Consider the following 19,712-nt stretch of genomic DNA (forward strand, 5'->3'; position numbering starts at 1 on the left):
AGATTTAAATTATTGGCTAGTAGATAAGGAGGATGTCTAATTATACCAAAAAAAAAAACCCATTAATTTTCTTTTAAGGTTACAAAATCAAAGCATTCAAATGCTAAAAAAAATACCAGAATTAATTTGCCTCCCCAGCCTCCCAGTCCCAGCTCCAACAATCTCCTTGTCCCAATCTACTCCTTTTCCTTCCGCCCTGCTCCGTTTTTTATCCCCTCGGCATTTGAATCAGACAGCTTCCTCCTCCACACCGTCTGGGTGCCAGCAGGGGTGAGATATCATTGAGAGCACAGGAGAGACTGGCTCCACTCTGGCACAGAGCAGCCGTTACAGGGGAAGTCCAGCTTTGGACCATGGCTGGACCATGCTCTGTCGCACTGTGTGGATGGTACATGCACAGTCTGGTCAACACTAGTAGCTGCGAGAGGGTCAAGCATGCTCTGTGAGGAAAGAATTTTCCAAGATTTTATCTGTAATGCTGTAGCAAGTCTCAACTGAGCATGTCTGAACTGCTATTTTTCAAAAGCTTATAACTTGGATAGTTTTATCAGGGGATAGCAAAAGGCACATCCCTGACACAAAGATCGCTCTCCTGCAAATTTCCAGTCCCTGCTCCAAAGCATGGGGGCAACTACAACTTTTCAAAGAAATGGACACCAGAATTTTTTAAAATGGGCAAAACAAGATATTTTTCCTTAGCCTTGTTCTCAGAAACAAAAACTCAACTGTTTTGGCTAAAAATGTTCAGAAAAATTCCGCTTGAGACAGACCACCAACATGGAAAATTTCAGACCAATCAGTTAAAGTTTGGCAAAGTTATAAACAACTGAAAACAGGTCTTATAATGGGACATTATCAGGCAACCTTAATAAGAAGTCATGCTCCCAACCCCATATAATAACTAATAACCTCGGTCTTCTAATCTTGCTATTAATAAATCAGTTTTAGTGTCTAGTCAGACTCATGGCTAGTAAACTGAGATCACAACCAAATACTTTACATGGTGGAAGTAGATAACATTTCATAGATTTTAAGGACAGAAGAGACCGTTAAAATCATCCAGTCTGACCTCCTGCATAACACAAGTCACAGAACCTCACCCAATCATTTCTGAATTGCGTCCATAACTTTATTTCAGTGATGCATACATCTTTTAGAAATAAATCCAGTCTTGACTTAAAAAGGACTTCAAGAAATGGAGAATCCTCCCCCTTCCTAGGAAGTTGTTTCAATGGTTAATTATCCCTCACAATTAAAAATGCATACTTTATTTCTAGCATGAATTTGTTGAGCTTAAAGCTCTTCCGTGGACTAAAAGGATACCCTGATTTTATTCCGTGTCAGACTATCGAATTTGCCCGGTTTTGTAAAAAGATTTTTTAAAAAAAAAAAGAGTGCGCGGCCCACTAAACACACACAAAATGGGTGTGCGTCCGTGGGGTCCGTGCTAGCGTCGATTTCTGAGCGTTGCACTGTGGGTAGCTATTCCTAGCTATCCCATAGTTCCCGCAAACGTTGAGATCCCAGTGCCTGATGGAAAAAACAAAAATCATTGGGTCGTGGGTGGGTGTAAAATGTCGTCAGTCACTCCTTCGGGAACGCAGACAAGCAGCCAGCGGCATTTTTCCATTTTTCCCTGATTTGCCCTGGCAGATGCCATAGCATGCATGGAGCTTGTTTTTTTTGTTTTTGACTCTCTCATACCGTGTGTGTGCTAGATGCACAGAGGCGATTCAGCAGCCAGACCACGCACAGATTTGCTTTTTTTTGCATGGCAGACAGAGATGTTACTAGCCATGCACCATACCATTCCTTCCAAAAATTGGAACTGAGGATGATCATGGCTACCCAGTCTTTTGTACCATTTGCTGCTGAGTGCCCTGGCCAATCAGCCAGGCCATATTTGTACCATTTTCTGCTGTTACCATGTGCTGCTGTCTGCCCTGCCCCTGGCCGATCAGCCAGAGCGCAAAAAAAAAAAATGGAAATGACTCCCTGGTCAATCCCTCCTTTCTAAAAATAAAATCAAATCTGTGCTGTATAAGTAGGCAAGAACAGTAGAGAACCACCGTATCAGTAGAAGAGAGACAGCTGCTCTCTGCAGAAAGACTCTGTTATCTATATGTATATATGCTATTCAGGGTAACCCCTGTAACCCCCCTGTTGTTTCCGTTCTTCTTCCCCAGCTCTTAGCTGCTGCAGCATTGTCCCCCCACTTGTGTGATGAATAATAAAGAATGCAGGAATAAGACACACTGACTGTGAGATGTGAATAGTGGAAAAGGCAGCCAGCAGCTGCCATCAGACAGGAGGACACACAGTGTTGTGGTGTGGAGAGAAGAAGCCCAGCATCCACTGCTAGTCCAGGGAGCAACTTTTTTTTTACACACAGGGTGGGGGGGATGGGCTGCTCTCCCCCCTGTTGCTATGATGGGATGGTTACCACCCATATTGCACCATCCATCCACCAGAAAAATTAGGGCCAATAGGCTGATGACAGTGTGTTTGACCCTAGAAGCAGCTGGAGCTCAGCAGCCAAGAATGCATCGGAGGCTGCAGGAACTGTGGGATAGCAGTCCAGTCCGTCTCCATCCCATTTTTGATTCTTTGGCTTTTTGGCTTTCTTGTCACGCTGCAGCGCTGCTGAGGTCCTGCTATGTCGTCTGTCTTTTTTTTAAAAAAATCTGAATTTCATTCATTTTCTGGAGCGCTGCTGATACGGATTTGCCTGCCCCTACACAGCGATCACATCCGCATGGTCCATGCCACGCTGGCAACAGGAAATATTCAAAGTTCGCGGGGCTTTTCCTGTTTACCTGACCACTGCATTAAAATATAAGGTGCCTCAGGCCTCAGTTCCAATGCACCTGTGAAGGTCAAGGATACATTTTAAAAAGAGAGTCAATTACCAGAACTGGCACATTCAAAAGATGGGGGCAGGATATGAAGAGGGAGGAGTGATTCTGCCCCCTTTACTCATGTTGAGTAGCACCTTAATACGTCCCCAATTTAGCAAATCATCCCAACTCAGCGAAGCACGTCCTTAAGTCCCACTGAAGTCACTCCTGAAGTAAGATGGTATTCAACATGAGAAAAGGTACCAGAATCATGCCCTAAAAATATCAAGAGGCCACAAGATTTTTCTAAGAAATGATGACATACTTCATTACCACATCTTCTGAGGTCTATGATAAAGGATTCAGTCCTGTCAGTGAAGTTAAAGGAACTTTTAACTGTATTCCATCAACTAAAATGTGTAAATTATACCAACCTTTTTCAAAATACTCATCTGAGGGTTCCTAATAGAAGGTATGACACCTCTTTTAACAGACAGCTCTAGCAAGGTAGCTAGAAGATTAAAAGATTGCTATCCTTGACAGGAGTTATTTAATCCTTTCTTCTCCATTCTACTGTAAATGGGGTATTCAAAGGGGTTAAACTATAAATGCCCAGAAAAAAAGACAAAGACATGTTCTGCCTCAGATTCATTTAAATCGATCTAGCTTCCCCTCCTTCCCCCTTCAATTAAAAAAGTTTAGACACCCCAGTTTCTGGAGCTTCAGAAATGATACAGAGAGCACAACGTCAGATGGAAGTCAGTTTGGTTCTTTTATTTTCTTTAAAAAACAACCCCTCCCCCCAAAAACCTCCCCAACACCCTCAGACAATTTTTTATCTGTGTGGAATTTAGAAACCTCTAACTGTTTCTGTGAAATCTCAATCATTCAGGAAGAACTATCTAGAAACCCTAAATACTGTGTAGATGAGGAAAAATAGATTATAAACAATGCACCCAAACATTCCTGAGATTTTTTGGGGCTTAAATTTTTATTTATTTACAAAGCTTAGTTTTATATCTGAAAGGTCAGGCTCTGAAATCCAAGTCGAAATCCAAGAATTTTCACATGGTCACAAACACCGCTGTTCTTGGAAACTCCCACTGACATGCAAAACGGGAGCTACTGAGCAGCATAGTAACTAACAGAGATTACACTTTCCCTATTACTACTATAATTAAGCTTTATGCAGTGTTCAGAAGTGTACTAGGCATCTTGAAGCAAGATGGGTCCATGCTTCAAAGAACTTGCAATAAGCAACGTAAGGACCAACAGGGATGCAACACAGGAACATTTCCCCCATGCTCTCTTGCGTTCATTCCACCTATTTTAGGTGGTTACAAACTTACAGGACATCCTCCATTCTATCCAGTTATAGGAAAAGAAAAAAAAGAGAATGTAGAAGAATACAACCAGATTAGTTTGGTCCCAGAAGCAGTACTAACTCAAGAAGTACTTCAAAACCTGGTTAAATTTCGTTAAAAATAACGGCCCTGCAGAGTTCAGTTTCATCTACTGCAATGGAGTTAATCTGGCCCAAACCCTTATACCCTTTGACTCTGAAGTACAGCTAAACAACTAAGAGTCCTGTGTCAAAACTGAAGCCTCCTAGTCTCAGATCCCAATTCCATTGACTCCAACAGGACATGCATTAAATGCTTTTCTGAATACAGTCCCCATACACTAGCGGCCCCCCTCCTGTTTACATTAAAATCAGTGAGGAAACAGGATTGGGAATGTAAAAACATATTTATAATGGCAATGATTAATCTTGAAACAAGTCTCTTAAGGACACCACAGTTAAATAACTTCCCACAGAGACACCACTCGGTTCATTTTCAAACAGCTATAATATAAACATCTTAGCCCCCCCAGTCCTGCATTGTGATCTGTGTGGGCAGATTGCTGAAGTCCTGGGGTGCTGTCAACTGCTCATGTGGATCACAATGCAGGACTGGAGCCCTAGAGAAAACGGTGCTATTTTGGATGGAAAAAAAGAAAACTAAATCAAACATTTAATAAACCTCACCAGATGAAGTAAATGAATAGCCATCTTATCTTAATTATCTTCAAGGACACAACATAACTAGGCAAAGGTTCAGCAGTTAAAGCTGGTTTTAATGTATCGGAGGGACAGTGTCCACCATGCATCAGAGAATTCCAATGACTAAGGGCAAGTCTACACTACAATCTAAGTCAACCTAGGTTAGGTTGACTTACAGGCACCACAGTAATTACTGCAGTGGCTGATGTCCACACTACCTTCCTTCTGTTGGTGGTGTGAGTCCACACCAGGAGCGCTTCCATTGACTGAAGAGGGGAAGTGTGGGAGGGGGGGGGATGAAAGCCAGGGCGTTCAGGTCCACATAGCTCCCTGCTGGGAGCTTCTTGCCTTCAGCGGAGAGATCTGTACCTGGAGTCCCACGACCCTGGGGGGCAGCAGGACTCCTGGTGGGGAGCCTGACAGCAGCCAGGCTGGGGAGCTGGGAGCTCCCTGGCCCTGAAATTGACAAGAAAGCCAACAGCTGATGTAAGAAACAGTGTTCATGTCACCCTAACTACACTGACATAAGCCCTACACCTCTCTTGGAGGTGGAGTTATGATGTTGGTGTAGTAGGGCACTTACATCAGCGGGAGCAAGGCTGTAGTGTAGACACTGTCATAGGTTGACATAAGCTGCCTTGTGTTGACCTAACTCTGTAGTATAGGCCAAGTCTAAGACACCTCATTCACTCAGTTTTACCTTAGCCTTGTACTATGAGAATAGTTAACATGAGACGCAGGAAGGGCTAGATTAAATGAACGAGGATGCATACAAATGTAGTTGCAGTTTTTATTTGACAAGGGTATTTTAATGCTCTTATTGTATGCAACATATCACTCTTCTAATCACTTTCACATTCTATTTTACATGCATCATTGATCTGGGTTAACTTCCTATCACTCCACTGCGTTCCTTTCAAACTCTTTAAAGGTGAGCTGAAAAGCCTTACAAAGAAAACAAAACACATTTGAAATGCTGGATACCTCAAATCACAGATATGTTTACTTTAAATTCGGTACCCGTGTTGTACGTTAAAAGATGAAATGAAAGTTTTTATAACTCAGTGATGTTCTATGGCAATGAGTTCCATGGTTACGGCAAAGAGAAAACTAGAGAAGCCAATAAAAGGAAGGAGCACGACAGGCAGATACAAATCTAGAGCCACCAGCTGAGTGGCGTCCTTGGGTCCCTTGCAGCCAGAGTTTCCTCAGGAGGGCTAGGACCACTCTTCCATCCAATCCTACCTAGATTTTCCAGGGAAACAAGAGGAAAAGCACAATCCTGCAAACTCTTTATGCTAAGTACTCAGCTAGTTGCCAAACAGAGAGGGTTTGCAATGCTGGGCCCTTAGGCACACTCACTGATGGGCAACATCCAATCTTCTAGCACCACATATTTCTGCTTTCCACATGTGAACCGATTTCTAGCTGTACCAATCGCAAATGGATGCTAACCCCACCCCCATGAAAATAAATGCATCTACTTCTTCACATTATAAAACGCAGTCCTCTGACCTACTCAACAGAAATGTGCTAGTTGGTTCAATATTCTCCACCTCACTTATAAAGCACAATAGCCTATTTCTTCTATTCAAATACTGCCTCCTACTTTACAATGTCAACTCTTGCAAAGCTTTATTCCTTCTCAGAACAAAAGTCTGTAGCCTGGTCTCAGACAGCAGAGAACACCAGTCTAATCCACTGTCACATTCCACCAAACACAGTTCCATATTATTTCCTTTATTAAGCCATTTAAAATCAGTTTTCTGAGTGATTACTTACCATCACACCATAACACAATACTTACTATAATCTCCTTAAATAGATTTCACAGTTCCCCTACAGAGACACCAGGCAATTACTCTATACCACATCTTTCCTGATTTAGGACTGAGTTCAAAAGGAGGACACTGCCCCTGAATTTTCCACACACACACACAATGCAAGTCTGAGTGGTGACATTTTATGAGTTCACTTAAGCCACATAATACTACTGATTGAAATCTACACTGAACAGAGAACTGGCCCAGGTATGTTACCAGCCTCTAAGTATTTCAAGGGTGCTCAAAAATGTGTTAGGTGCTTTAAAGAACAAATACAAACACACAGTCCCTGCCTTGATGAGATTACAATTTAACTTCATGCATTACTTGACAAGTGCGGGGTGGGGGAGAGAATAGAGGAAGAACAAGATTAACAGCAATAAAACTCCCACCATTACTCAGTTTAGGCATATGTATAGGTTATCTGGCTAATTAACTCAGTGCATAAGCAATAAAGTGAATTTTGAAGGTAGAATATACCAGAACATATTTCAATTTGGGCCTGGTTCTTTTAAAATATCTTCATAAATGATTTAGATAATGACATGGACAGAACATATATAAAGTTTGCAGACAATGCCACACTAGGAGGGGTTGCGAGTGCTTTGAAGGATAGGGTTAAAATTCAAAAATTATTTGAACAAACTGGAGAAATGGTCCAAAGTAAATAGGAAGGAACAATCTATTGCACATGTACAAAATGGGAAATGATTGCATAAAGAGGAGTACAGCAGAAAGGGATCTGGGGGGTTATAGTGGGTCACAAGCTAAATATGAGTCAGTGTAACACTGTTGCCAAAGAAGAAGGCAGGCATCATTCTGGGATGTATTAGCAGGAGTGCTGAAAGCAAGTAATTCTTCCACTTTACTCCATACTGATTAGGCCTCAGTTGGAGTATTGTATCCAGTTCTGGGCACATTTCAGGAAGGATGTGGACTAATTGGAAAAAGTCCAGAGAAGAGCAAAAAAAATAAAAAAAAGATTGACGGTCTAGAAAACATAACTTATGGAGGAAAAAAATTAGGTGTGTTTAGCCTGGAGAAGAGAAGACTGAGAGGGGACATGATAACAGTTTTCTGGTACATAAAAGGTTGTTACAAAGAGGAGGGTGAAAAATTGTTCTTGTTAACCTCTGAGGGTAGGACAAGCAGCAATGGGCTTGAATTGCACCAAGTGGGGGGAAGTTAGGTTGGTCATTAGGAAAAACTTCCTGACAGGGCAATCAATCACTGGAACAAATTGCCTAGGCAGGGTATGGAATCTCCCTCATTGTCTAATCTGTTCTTAAAAACCTCCAAACACCTGTCTAGCACTACTACTACTTAGTCCTGCCTTCAGTGCAGGGGATTGGATTAGATGATCTACTGAAGTCCCTTCTAGTCCTACACTTCTATGATGGTATAAAACAAAACAATTATGATTGATCTTATTTTCTAACAAATTGATTAGTAGTAGAGCCTCATTTACTCACCCTAAGAAGCTGCAAGACAGTGAATTACTGCATTTTGTGAATTAGCAACTTAGTTCAGCAAACAGCAAAAAACCAAACAAACAAAAAAATGAACAAGAATAATGTATCACAAAATGTGCTTTGTTCATATATTTGACATGAGCATTTTAATTTGTGATGCTTCATATTATGTTAACAGATGTGTGGCATATTTTGTAAAAGTAATGATATTTTACTTATGCGGGACCTTACATCACACCATTCAGCTGTTAAAGCCTTGCTAAAAAGGGGATACACCATAGGTTTTTGTAATTTAATTAGGAGCTTTACTCTGGTTCTTCTTTAGAAGGTACATATAAGGGGAGGGAAGCTGATTTTACACCACACAGCACAGTATCACATTCTGTACATTGAGGACAAATTATTTTTTAAACTTTATTTAAAGTTTTGAATTATATCACAATTCAAGTAATTGCAAAAATGCAGTGCTTGTTTTGCAAGAAACAATTAGAATATACATTAAAAATGAAGAAAATAATTACAGATCCAGCAAACCCGGATAACAGTAATTTCATTAGGTGAAAACAAGTAAGCATCTCCTTGATAATATATTGCTTAAAATCAAACCCTCAGTTTCAAGGTTACCAGTGTTTCTTAATGTTATATCTATGAGCAAGATAATAGGTAGATGCTGAAAAAAAAATTGTGGTACATCATGAAAACATACAAATACAGGAAATTTCAATTTTAAAGTACTGCCACAGCCTCAGTAGGGTAAATTCTAAGGGCCATACTGCTTATGACCAAGGACACAGAAAAACCGCAAATTAATCTTGTTCTGTAATTTCCCAACTCCTAGTGAAACTAGGACTGGCTGGAATATTGGCAATATATTTTGTATCATAAGCATTAAGTTATGAAGGGTCTTTTCTAGAGAAAATGAGCCAGATGCTTGGGTGCAATGCAGGCATATTGCGCTGGCATACTTCCAGTGCAAAATCTGCATAAACAATCCAGTGAGACTCATACAGAGCATATTACTGTCAGAAAATTAGGGCCTCAATAACTGGTTTCTGAGTGTAACAAACCAAGGATTCTGCAGTCCCATGTGCATTCCCACACTTCAGAAGCCAAATATATATTTCTTACTAGATTAGGGCTTGTATTAATTTAATACACTACATTTACAAACATGAGGTGTATCATTGGGATCTTAATTTTCATTTTAGATATTCACAGATTGGTGTATACTTTATGACATCCCAAGTGGAATACAGATAATGTTTGTAAATGTGGTTTAATTACTGTTAAGATTGTGAGCCCACAGACATTGGATTAACTTCAGAACATTTCCATTTGCTATGGGAGAGTTGCCTGTTCCAATGGAGCAGCTAACTAGCTTTTTCAAAACTCATCTTTTCCAGCGGATACTAGGTATGATCTAGTGTGTCACTGTCATGCTTTCTACTCTAAAACTTGAGATTTTTTTTCCCCCCCACCGTTTTACTATATATAAATTCATTTTTGAATCATGGCACACACATTTGCCATGATGTTTATGTTTTTAATCAGGAAATTTACTAGGAAGGTAACAAGGTGCCTTTCAACAGAGAAAGTTTGATGACTGTTTGTAAAGACTCATGACAAGTAGAACAGCAGGCAATTGTTACTGTGAGAAATTGATTACTTTTAGAGCAGCTGTTTAAAGGAAATTTACACTGCTTTAGACAACTATCATGCAGCTAGGAAAAAACAAACAAACACTAATTCTTCCATCTCATTTCTACACCTGCCACCTCTCATCAGAGCATTAGTAATGGCCGTTTAATTATGTTGCATTGAATCTGATAGATTAAGGGCTTGATCCTACCACATGCTGAGTACCCTTGACTCCCATATGACTCATGCCCCACTCCTGCAAGCCAAAGTGCACAAGATTCCCACTGAAGTAAGTTGGGTTCCACGAAGGGGGTCTGTCCATGGACAACTCATTGTAGTATGAGCCCCTTATATGGGTCACACAGAGATTGGCAGGAGGTGCTCTGTACATCATGGAACTGAGCCCCTGACTTCGGAAGTCTGTTTTTCTCAGGTTATAAGTGATAGTTTTAGTGTAAAATGTTTTGATTATTCATTGACATATTGCTCCCCTGTTATACTTCATGCCTATTAAATTGGTGTAATCAAGTTTTACTAGCTTGAACACTCAGAGAATGGAATTTAAGGCTTGCTTACTGGAATACTGGGTATTTGAAGTTTGGTTTCCAGGAGCATTTGCACTAGACATCTGGTGAAGAAAATCCTCAAATCTTCTAGTTTGTAAACAACCAATATACATTAAGAGAAAAGTATTCTTACTGGATCCATCAAGACTTACAATCCAAAAAATGGCCTGATTCTATTCCTATCTTTGGCATTCCCTTTTCTTTTCCCATGGTTCACTACTCCCACTGATTACAACCTGTCTAAACTCAGGCTCCAATCCTGCACCAAACAACCAGATCCCTGCACCCACAGAGAGCCCCACAGAGGGAGGATTTGGCTCCAAGTTAAACATGTAAATTCAGCATAAAAATAAGCCACTTTCATTATTCCTTTTTAAACTTTGTGGCTGGCAAAATTAACACACAAACAAACAAACACCACTCATACCTTCCCTTGAGGTCTTTCATAAGCTGCTGCAAATCAGCCTCCTGCTTTTTTAGGTTTCCAAATGAAGACTGGCTTTCTACAAAGCCTTTTCCTCCAGCACCCAGGTTGATCTTTCCAAATGAAGTTTCAATACTTCCTCTGACAAAGTCTTCAAACTTCCCTTCATATTTCACAAACTCAGACTCAACAACAACTTGGAAAAAATAATTTAAAAAAATGATTAATGCAGACTTGAAAACAATAGATCCTGAAACAATAGCAGAATGTGATTGAAACACAGAAGCTTGTGGAAAATATAAACAGGTAAATAAAGTCACATAGAAGAGTTAACAGGCCTACAACCCTTATTTTTGTTTGTTCCATCTTTTCCTCAATCGGCTCTTAACTATTTTTCATTTTGGCATTTTAAGGAAATGTATGATGATTATAGTACTGAGTTCAAATCCTATGAGAGGTTCATAAAGTACCCTAGAGATTTTTTCCTGCCATACACAGAATTAATACACAACTCAACTACCTATGTTTTCAGCTTTCTATTTTCCATTATCTTGGTTTGTCTTATCAGGGCCTGAGCTAAAACCCATTGAAGCCAATGGACAGACTCCCATTGATTTAAATGGGTTTTGGATCATGGCCTCTATGCCAAAAACACAACACACTCTAGGCACAGAACTCAAAATTGGGAACGGTTATGTGTAAGTTATAAACAGATCACTCCAGATTACTTGCTTATGTTGGACACTCATGTCTGCCTAGAGATACTGACCTTGTTCATGCTATAACCCTTTTGAATGTTAGTCTAGCAATGGTGCAACTCAAATGGTGGGAACAACTTAAGGAAACACAAGTACAGACACGCCACACAGGAGATGACGACATGAGGATAAAAATGCCTGAGCCCTGTCTACACAAACACTTCCAATATTGCTATCACCAGCAGATTTTCACTGGTACACATTAGCATAAACCAGTATCAGAATCAGGCCCAGACTCCTTCACTTGCTGGTCACTCAATCAAATCTACCTTTAGTCACCTGTGACCAAAAATCTTCAGTTTTGGCAGAGAAGCCAAGGAATAAACAGACAGGAAGACTGAGCTCTCCCCTGTATACAACTGGAACTGGACTTTCCAGGTCAGGGTTAATAAATACTGGGGGGAGCCTGTGGGAAAGCTTGCATTCCTGCTACCTGCGTGGTTTCTGTTTTGGGGAATCAATGTACAACCTTGTTCTCCATGTCAGCTAATTATGCATCTGAAACAAACATTTAAAAAAGGTATTATAAAAGCTCAGATAGCTGTCAAGACTGATTTGCCCAAAAATTCATCATCATTTGCCCCAGGGCTTGAGGATTATGAGATGCAGCTCACCTCACCGTGGTGGGGCAACAGGAAACTGCTGGGCATATCACCGTGCACTCTCACCTAGAGTGCATTATGACTGCACAGTATTACTACACACTGGAGCCTGACAGTGACTCTGAAAGAGAGCTTCAGAATGTCAAGCCATAAAATAATAATATTTAACAACACTGTCATTTGGAGTCTCCAGCATTCAATCACACTCCTCCCACTGGACAAGACATTTCACTTTTTAACTAACATTTTATTAGTGTTGTTATTAACTAAATGACAAGTCAAGTATAGAAAAGATCAAACCATCTCATTTAAAAGTGCTGAATATTTCAGAACCAAGAGAAACCATGCAGTAACATGCTGCAAGAGCTTTCTTTAATAATGGTTAGAACAGATTGTACTTTGCATTCTTCTTATCTACTGTAATGTCATAAGTCTAATTTTACCTGGTTTTATAGGTTTGTCTTCAGTAAGCACATCATTCAGCGTGACTGTCAAGAAATGGTACTTCGGTTTCTGCCAGCACCACAATTTCTTCTTCTTTGTTACTAAATTCAGAAGCTGTAATTTATCTGAGTCATTCAAGCGGGATACAGGGATCAAGTCACCGCCACAGTCAGTCTCTCTCACAAAATTTTTTGTTGCTTTTGCAAACATCTTGTTGAATCATTCAATATCTGAAAGAACAAGTCCCCTTTAAAAGTACAACTGGAAAGTTTCCATGCTTAGTTGTCCCCTTTAAAGAAGAAGCTTAGAGTTTTAAAGAGTTAATACGAGAATGCCAGTATTAGTATCTCTTTGTTTAAGGGCCTACCTCTACCCAAATCAGTGTATTTCACAAGATTTTTCTAAAAGTGAAACCATACAGAGGAAACAATTAAAATTACTACATAAAGTTTATAAACTGAGGAAAATATTTTTCTCCCATCTGTTTTTATATGCCCATGTGATACTTGTACCAACAGTTAAGTAAAATATTTTCAGAATAAGTATAATTTTTAACTTGACAGTGTTCTTTTAAATCCGACTGCTACCGCTGAAGAGTTCAAGTTGAAATGTAAAATGTCTTACTGTCCATTTCTTTTCTTTGAAACTGTATATTCACACATTCTTCATTAATTATCTGTTCTGTTCCATGCAGGTATTAGATTTGTCAGTTAGAGATGCAGACCAGGATAGGGGAGGACAGACTTCAAAGCAAGGACAGACACTCGGTGAGCATTAGTGAATATTGACAGAAAAAAAAAAAAAAGACAGAAGAAAAATACTGAGGGGAGCTTGACCACAGAGCTTGTTTCATTTATTAATAGAGGAAAAGAAGAAAATCTCTTTACCGAGATAGAAACTTGCCTGTTAACTCTCCCAAAATTCCATTTCAGATAATGCTTCACACAGTGTTAGCCAATTGATGTACAGGTATTTTCTCATGAGACCCCTGGGGCCTATTCTTAGTTCTATATTTAAGCAAGGTTAGTAAAAGATACTTCCTGACTACACAAAAAATGGAAGGAATTTTAACAATGTTTTAAAGTCAAACAATATTTTACCTAAAGGTCTCTCAGCACTTTCATTATAAACTGCTACTGCAATGTACTTGGGGCACAGTCCAAAGCCCAATGGGAATACCTCCACTAACTTCAGTGGCTGGTGGATCAATTCCTTGGCTCTACCTTTGTTCAAATTCTTGCATTCTCAAACTTCCAATCACATCCCCAGTCTTAGGCTCAATGAAAATTTAAAACTGACATGCATATGTACAAGTATGGGATACATTTTCAGAACATTTTAAAAGAATCATTCAACTCCATTTATATTTGGAAGGGAAGAACCTCAACAATAAACAGACAGGGTTTCCCCCATAGACTTCTACTATGGTAAAGCTGACTTCTGGAACTAACTTAACAAGTTATTTGTGGTGGAGGAGGAATACTACAGAAATTCTCACTCCCTGCTAAAGTACCTGTTACCTGTTTCTAAATGTCCAATGACTTCTAATCCCCAAGGAACATCTTCTTCTTCTTCTCTCTCTCTGTACACACATACGTTTGCATATCCTTTACTCATTATGCTGAAATGGAGTGAATCAGGTCTGCATAGGCAGAACTTTCTACATATGAAAAGGGCCACTGACTTCAAAGAGGTTAATGCAGAAAGGAGGTTCACCGCTCACTCAGATACAATTGCAGAAATGGATCCTAAAAATGACACATTTACCTCAATCTACTCTACAGCACCCTCATCTTATAGGAATTTCAGAAATCAGACTGAGATTTTAAGGTCAGAAGAGACAATTATGATCATCTAGTCTGACCTCCTGCACAATGCAGGCCACAAAATCTCACCCACTCACTCCTGTATCAAACCCCTAACCTATGTCTGAGCTACTGAAGTCCTCAAATTGTGTTTTAAAGACTTCAAGGTGCAGAGAATCCTCCAGCAAGTGACCTGTGCCCCATGCGGCAGAGGAAGGCGGAAAACCCCCAGGGCCTCTGCCAATCTGCCCTGGAGGAAAACTCCTCCCAACCCCAAATATGGCAATCAGCTAAACCCTGAGCATGTGAGCAAGACTCACCAGCCAGACACCCAGGAAAAAATGCTCTGTAGTAACTCAGATCCTACCCCATCTAACATCCCATCACAGGCCATTGACTATTAGCAGCAAATATGCCCAAAGATCAATTAATAGCAACAATTAGGCTATCAAGCTTAGTCATGAAGCCAGATATGTCTTTTGCCCCCACTACTCCCCTTGGAAGGCTGTTCCAGAACTTCACTCCTCTGATGATTAGAAACCTTTGTCTAATTTTAAGTCTAAACTTCCTGATGGCCAGTTTATATCCATTTGTTGTGTCCACATTGGTACTGAGTTTAAATAATTCCTCTCCCTCCCTGGTATTTATTCCTCTGATACATTTATAGAGAACAATAATATCTCCCCTCAGCCTTCTTTTGGTTAGACTAAACAAGCCAAGCTCTGAGTCTCCTTTCATAAGACAGGTTTTCCATTCCTCAGATCATCCTAGTAGCCCTTCTCTGTACCTGTTCCAGTTTGAATTCATCCTTCTTAAGCATGGGAATCCAGAACTGCACACAGTATTCCAGATGAGGTCTCACCAGTGCCTTGTATAACAGTACTAACACCTCCTTAGCTCTACTGGAAATACCTCGCCTAACACATCCCAAGACCGCATTAGCTTTTTTCATGGCCATATCACATTGGCGGCTCATAGTCATCCTGTGATCAACCAATACTCAGAGGTCCTTCTCCTCCTCTGTTACTTCCAACTGATACCTCCCCAGTTTATAACAAAAATTCTTGTTATTAATCCCTAAATGCATGACCTTGCACTTTTCACTATTAAATTTCATGCTAAGTTCATCCAGATCTTCCTGTATATCATCACGGTTCTTCTCTGTATTGGCAATACCTCCCAGCTTTGTATCATCTGCAAACTTTATTAGCACATTCCCACTTTTTATGCCAAAGTCAGTCATAAAAAGATTACCGTATTTTCCGGCGTATAAGGCGACCCCCTAATTTTACAGTTAAAACATAGGTTTTGGCCTATACTCGCCGTATAAGACAACCCCCCCTTCCGAGGGGGGGAGCCCAGAGCCTTTTAAATCCCAGCCGCGGCGGGGAGTCAGAGGGCTCTGGGCTGCCCGCTGCGGCGGGGAGCCCAGAGCCTTTTAAATCCCAGCCGCGGCGGGGAGTCAGAGGGCTCTGGGCTGCCCGCTGTTTATACCCGGCGTATAAGACGACCCCCGATTTTTTGGGGGTTGTTTTTTTAGTATAGAAAGTCGTCTTATACACCGGAAAATACGGTAAATAAGACTGGTCCCAAAACGGATCCCTGAGGAACTCCACTAGTAACCTCTCTCCATCCTGACAGTTCACCTTTCAGTACGACCCGTTGTAGTCTCCCCTTTAACCAGTTCCTTATCCACCTTTCAATTTTCATATTGGTCCCCATCTTTTCCAATTTAGCTAAGAATTCCCCATGTGGAACCGTATCAAATGCCTTACTGAAATCGAGGTAAATTAGATCCACTTCATTTCCTTTGTCTAAAAAAATCTGTTACCTTCTCAAAGAAGGAGACCAGGCTGGTTTGGCACAATCTGCCTTTTGTAAAACCATGTTGTATTTTGTCCCAATTACCATTGACCTCAATGTCCTTGACTACTTTTTCCTTCAAAAAGTCTCTAGATTAACCTGAATCTCAATGGAAGAATCTAGAACAGGTTTCTGTTAAGATAAATTTCTGCTACATGAAGGCATTATCTTGTTTTTTCAATTCAAATTTTAAACCTATTAATCATAGAAATATCATTGTCTCCTTGACCTTGATGCCAACTAATCCTACATACTCCTTTCACAGACTTCCATTCAGATAAAACTGTTTGAAAGGGACACTTCTAGTCTCAGTGGTAAAACGATGTTCTAATCAGAGCCGCCCGGGGGGGGGGGGCAAGTGGGGCAATTTGCCCCAGGCCCTGCAGGGGCCCCCACGAGAATATAGTATTCTATAGTATTGCAACTTTTTTTTAATGGAAGGGGCCCCCAAAATTGCTTTGCTCCAGGCCCCCTGAATCCCCTGGGCAGCCCTAGTTCTACTGGGTTTCCTAAAAAACTTCAGCGAGGGGTCGGGGGGCAGGGGCCTCTCAGGCAGGGCACTAAGCATTAGAGGACATTATCTTTGCATTTTCTTACTTTGGAGATTTATGTTAGACCAGGGCTTGGATTGACAGAACTAGAGGGAAAGCTATTCCCCATGTCTAAATGAAACAAATTATTGTAGACTGATGAAAGAAACCAGCAGAGAAGAGGAGGGGTGCTTTGCTTGCTTAACTGCAGACTTGAGCTAAGCCTTTAAAATGAGTTTGCATGTGGGACAGGGAGGGGACAGTGTTTAATAAGAATATCACTAAAAAGATGCAGAGGAAAAACATGTCAGCTAAACTCATTCCCGTCCCCTGCCCCTGCCCTCCCATGATGGACACCTCATTATTCTTTGGAGTAGAGATTATCTTTTTTTTTTTTTCCTGTATTTGTGCAGTGCCTATCACAGTGGGGCTCTGGTCCATGACTAGGGCTTGTAGATGTTTTGTTTATTTGTACTGTTGTGGCAATCTAGTTAAATAAACATCTCCCTGTACTTCATAGTATTTGTATACATTTACTGCAATTCCATAGCTATATGTTTAGGAACCCCAGTAATCTGTATTTAGGAATATTAATTCTACAGGAACATTTTTCAAGGGGCAAAGAGGATTGTGAAAGTGAGTACATTTTACTCTGGGCAGCAAAACAGGAAGTTTCATGAAAGTTACCCAGTATTTCCCATTTGTCAGTATACAATAAAATGTAATTAAAAAAAAAAATCAGTTTTGACAAAGGACAAAATTGCTCAGAGCATTAGGCGGCACGAAGAGGAAGGCTGATGTTCTAACATTCTGTAGTATCGCTCTTATCCTCAAGATTACTTAACAACTTGAATGTGTAATCAAATACTTCATAGGAGGGTGCTTATGTACCAGACAAATCTGAACAAGTAGCTTGACAGTCCAAAGGACTGTTAGACTTTATATTTAGTGAAGAACTGCAACAGAGGAGATATCCTTTGAATTCTAATGGGGCCCGAGTCTATACTGAATTATACTGAGAGACAAGTAAAGAGTAGGTAGCAACAAATAGCATGTACATTTTATTACCCATTTATAGCAAAATTTGGAACTTGTTTTCATGGCCTTATTTTTCTGGATAACTTAAATTTTTAAAAACTATAAAAGCAAACACTGCTAGTGTGGGAATTATTTTGGGGAAGATCTAAACACAGGGCAGACCGGGTCATCACAATGGTCCATTCAGGCTTCGGGAAAAGTTCATGCAGTTATTCAGCCCTCAAAGGAGTTAATTTCAGGCCCTCCTCCCTGCAATCCTTGGAAACACATGCACATTATTTAGCAGCGCTGAAAAGATGATTGTTCCTAATTCTGTTTGCCTCCAAGGGATGGTCTACAAAGTTGCACTGCATTCACTATAGCAGTATAATTAAAGCAGTTAAAAAAAAATCCCTAGCGTGGACACAGTTTACACTGGATTAAATTGCTTATGCTAGTACAGTTCATCGCTTTACAGGCAGGGGAATCAGGGGTGCAAGGTATCCCTAGAACTATTTCAGTTAAAAAAAAATCACCCCCTTAGCCCCCCCAAGCCATACTGAGGCCTCAGGGTGTGTCTTCACAGCCGCTTGCCGGTTTAACCCTGGGACGTGGGTTGGCCAGACTGACCCAGCCCGTCTGAAATCACCCTCCGGGCATCCAGGCACGTAGCCGCGCCGCTGTAACTAGCGCCCCGCTAAAGGCAGCCGGCGCCAGAGGGAGACACCGAGGGGGACCGGGGCTCGGCCCAGCCGCCCCTCGCCCCGGGGACGCGCGGCCGAACAAAGGGAGAGAGCGGGAGGGCGAGTGCGCCGCGGGGTGGAGCCTTTGCAGCCCCCTCGGGAGGACGCGGGGCACCGGCTCCCTTCGCCCTTCCCGGCATACGGGGGCCGCCGCCGCGGCCGCGGCGCGCCCGGCTCGTACTCACCCGTGGCCCCGCGGAGGACGGATGCTCGCCGCGCTCTCTAGCCCATTGGCTGGTGCCTGCGCCGCCCCGCACAGCCTCACTCGTGAGCTGAGTTCGCGGGGCCTCGGCAGCGGGGCTGGGAAGGCGGGACTGGCGTGGCGGGGGCTGGGTGTGTGTGTGGGGGGGTATTATCAGCTGCTCGCACGCACACACCTGGGAGGAGGGTGGTTCCCTGTCTGCGGGGGGTGTGAAGAGACACACGGCAGCGCGCCCTGTGCGAGGGAGGGGCGGGCAAGGAAGCTTCTTGCCTGGGGTTGTGGCGGAGCGAGCAGCTGAAACGCGAAGGGAAACGTCAGCTGCAGAAGACGCCGAAACTGTCCTTCCCATCATGGTTTCTTTCTGCACGCCAGGGGACGCGACTGTGAAGCGCTGGGAGACCAGAGCAAGTCTGAGTGCACAGAACCTGCGAAACCCGCGACGTCCCCTGCCACAGCCTGGGGGAATGTTTCTGGGGTGACCAGATGTCCCGATTGTATAAGGACAGCCCTGATATTTGGGGCTTTTTTTAAAAAAAAATGGGCTTCTATTACCTCCCACACCTTGTCCAGATAGCAAGTGTGAAAAATCGGGTCACCCTAAGTGTTTCCTATGACACATGCCTCAGCAGCGAACAATTCCACAATGGTGGTGACAGTCTGCAGGGGCACTGAGAAGGAGGCACCCTGTGAACTAGCATTGCCAACCTTGCTCCAGGATTGTCCTGGAGTCTCAAGGAATTAAAATTAATTTTGAGTTAAAGATTATGTCATGTGATGAAACCTCCAGGAATACCTCCAACCAGAATTGGCAACCCTAGTGTGAACACCTGGGTAATGGAGCCAAGGTAGCAGTTCCAGCAGATCATGTGAAACTTTATTACTGGAGTAACCCCTCGAGTTAAGCAGCAAAGAATCCTGTGGCACCTTATAGACTAACAGACGTT

The 19,712-nt window shown here is 41.8% G+C and overlaps 1 protein-coding gene across 2 annotated transcripts in view; it reads right to left on the reverse strand.

The window, feature by feature from the left end:
- Positions 1-18,908, reverse strand: part of GSDME (gasdermin E) — a 34,740-nt gene extending 15,832 nt beyond the window's left edge. The window contains exons 1-4 of one of the 2 annotated variants that reach the window (XM_039521653.1): positions 18,752-18,882; positions 13,233-13,351; positions 12,608-12,838; positions 10,808-11,000 (exon numbers count right to left, since the gene is read on the reverse strand). In XM_039521653.1, the coding sequence (XP_039377587.1) occupies positions 10,808-11,000; positions 12,608-12,818 (404 nt within the window). In that variant the 5' untranslated portion in view covers positions 12,819-12,838; positions 13,233-13,351; positions 18,752-18,882. Of the gene's footprint in view, positions 1-10,807; positions 11,001-12,607; positions 12,839-13,232; positions 13,352-18,751 lie in introns of both variants that reach the window. The other variant, XM_039521652.1, reaches the window with a different exon arrangement.
- Positions 18,909-19,712: the final 804 nt, after the last annotated feature.

Source organism: Mauremys reevesii, linkage group 2 (assembly GCF_016161935.1).
Source record: "Mauremys reevesii isolate NIE-2019 linkage group 2, ASM1616193v1, whole genome shotgun sequence".
In the NCBI taxonomy this organism is placed as follows: Eukaryota; Metazoa; Chordata; order Testudines; family Geoemydidae; genus Mauremys; species Mauremys reevesii.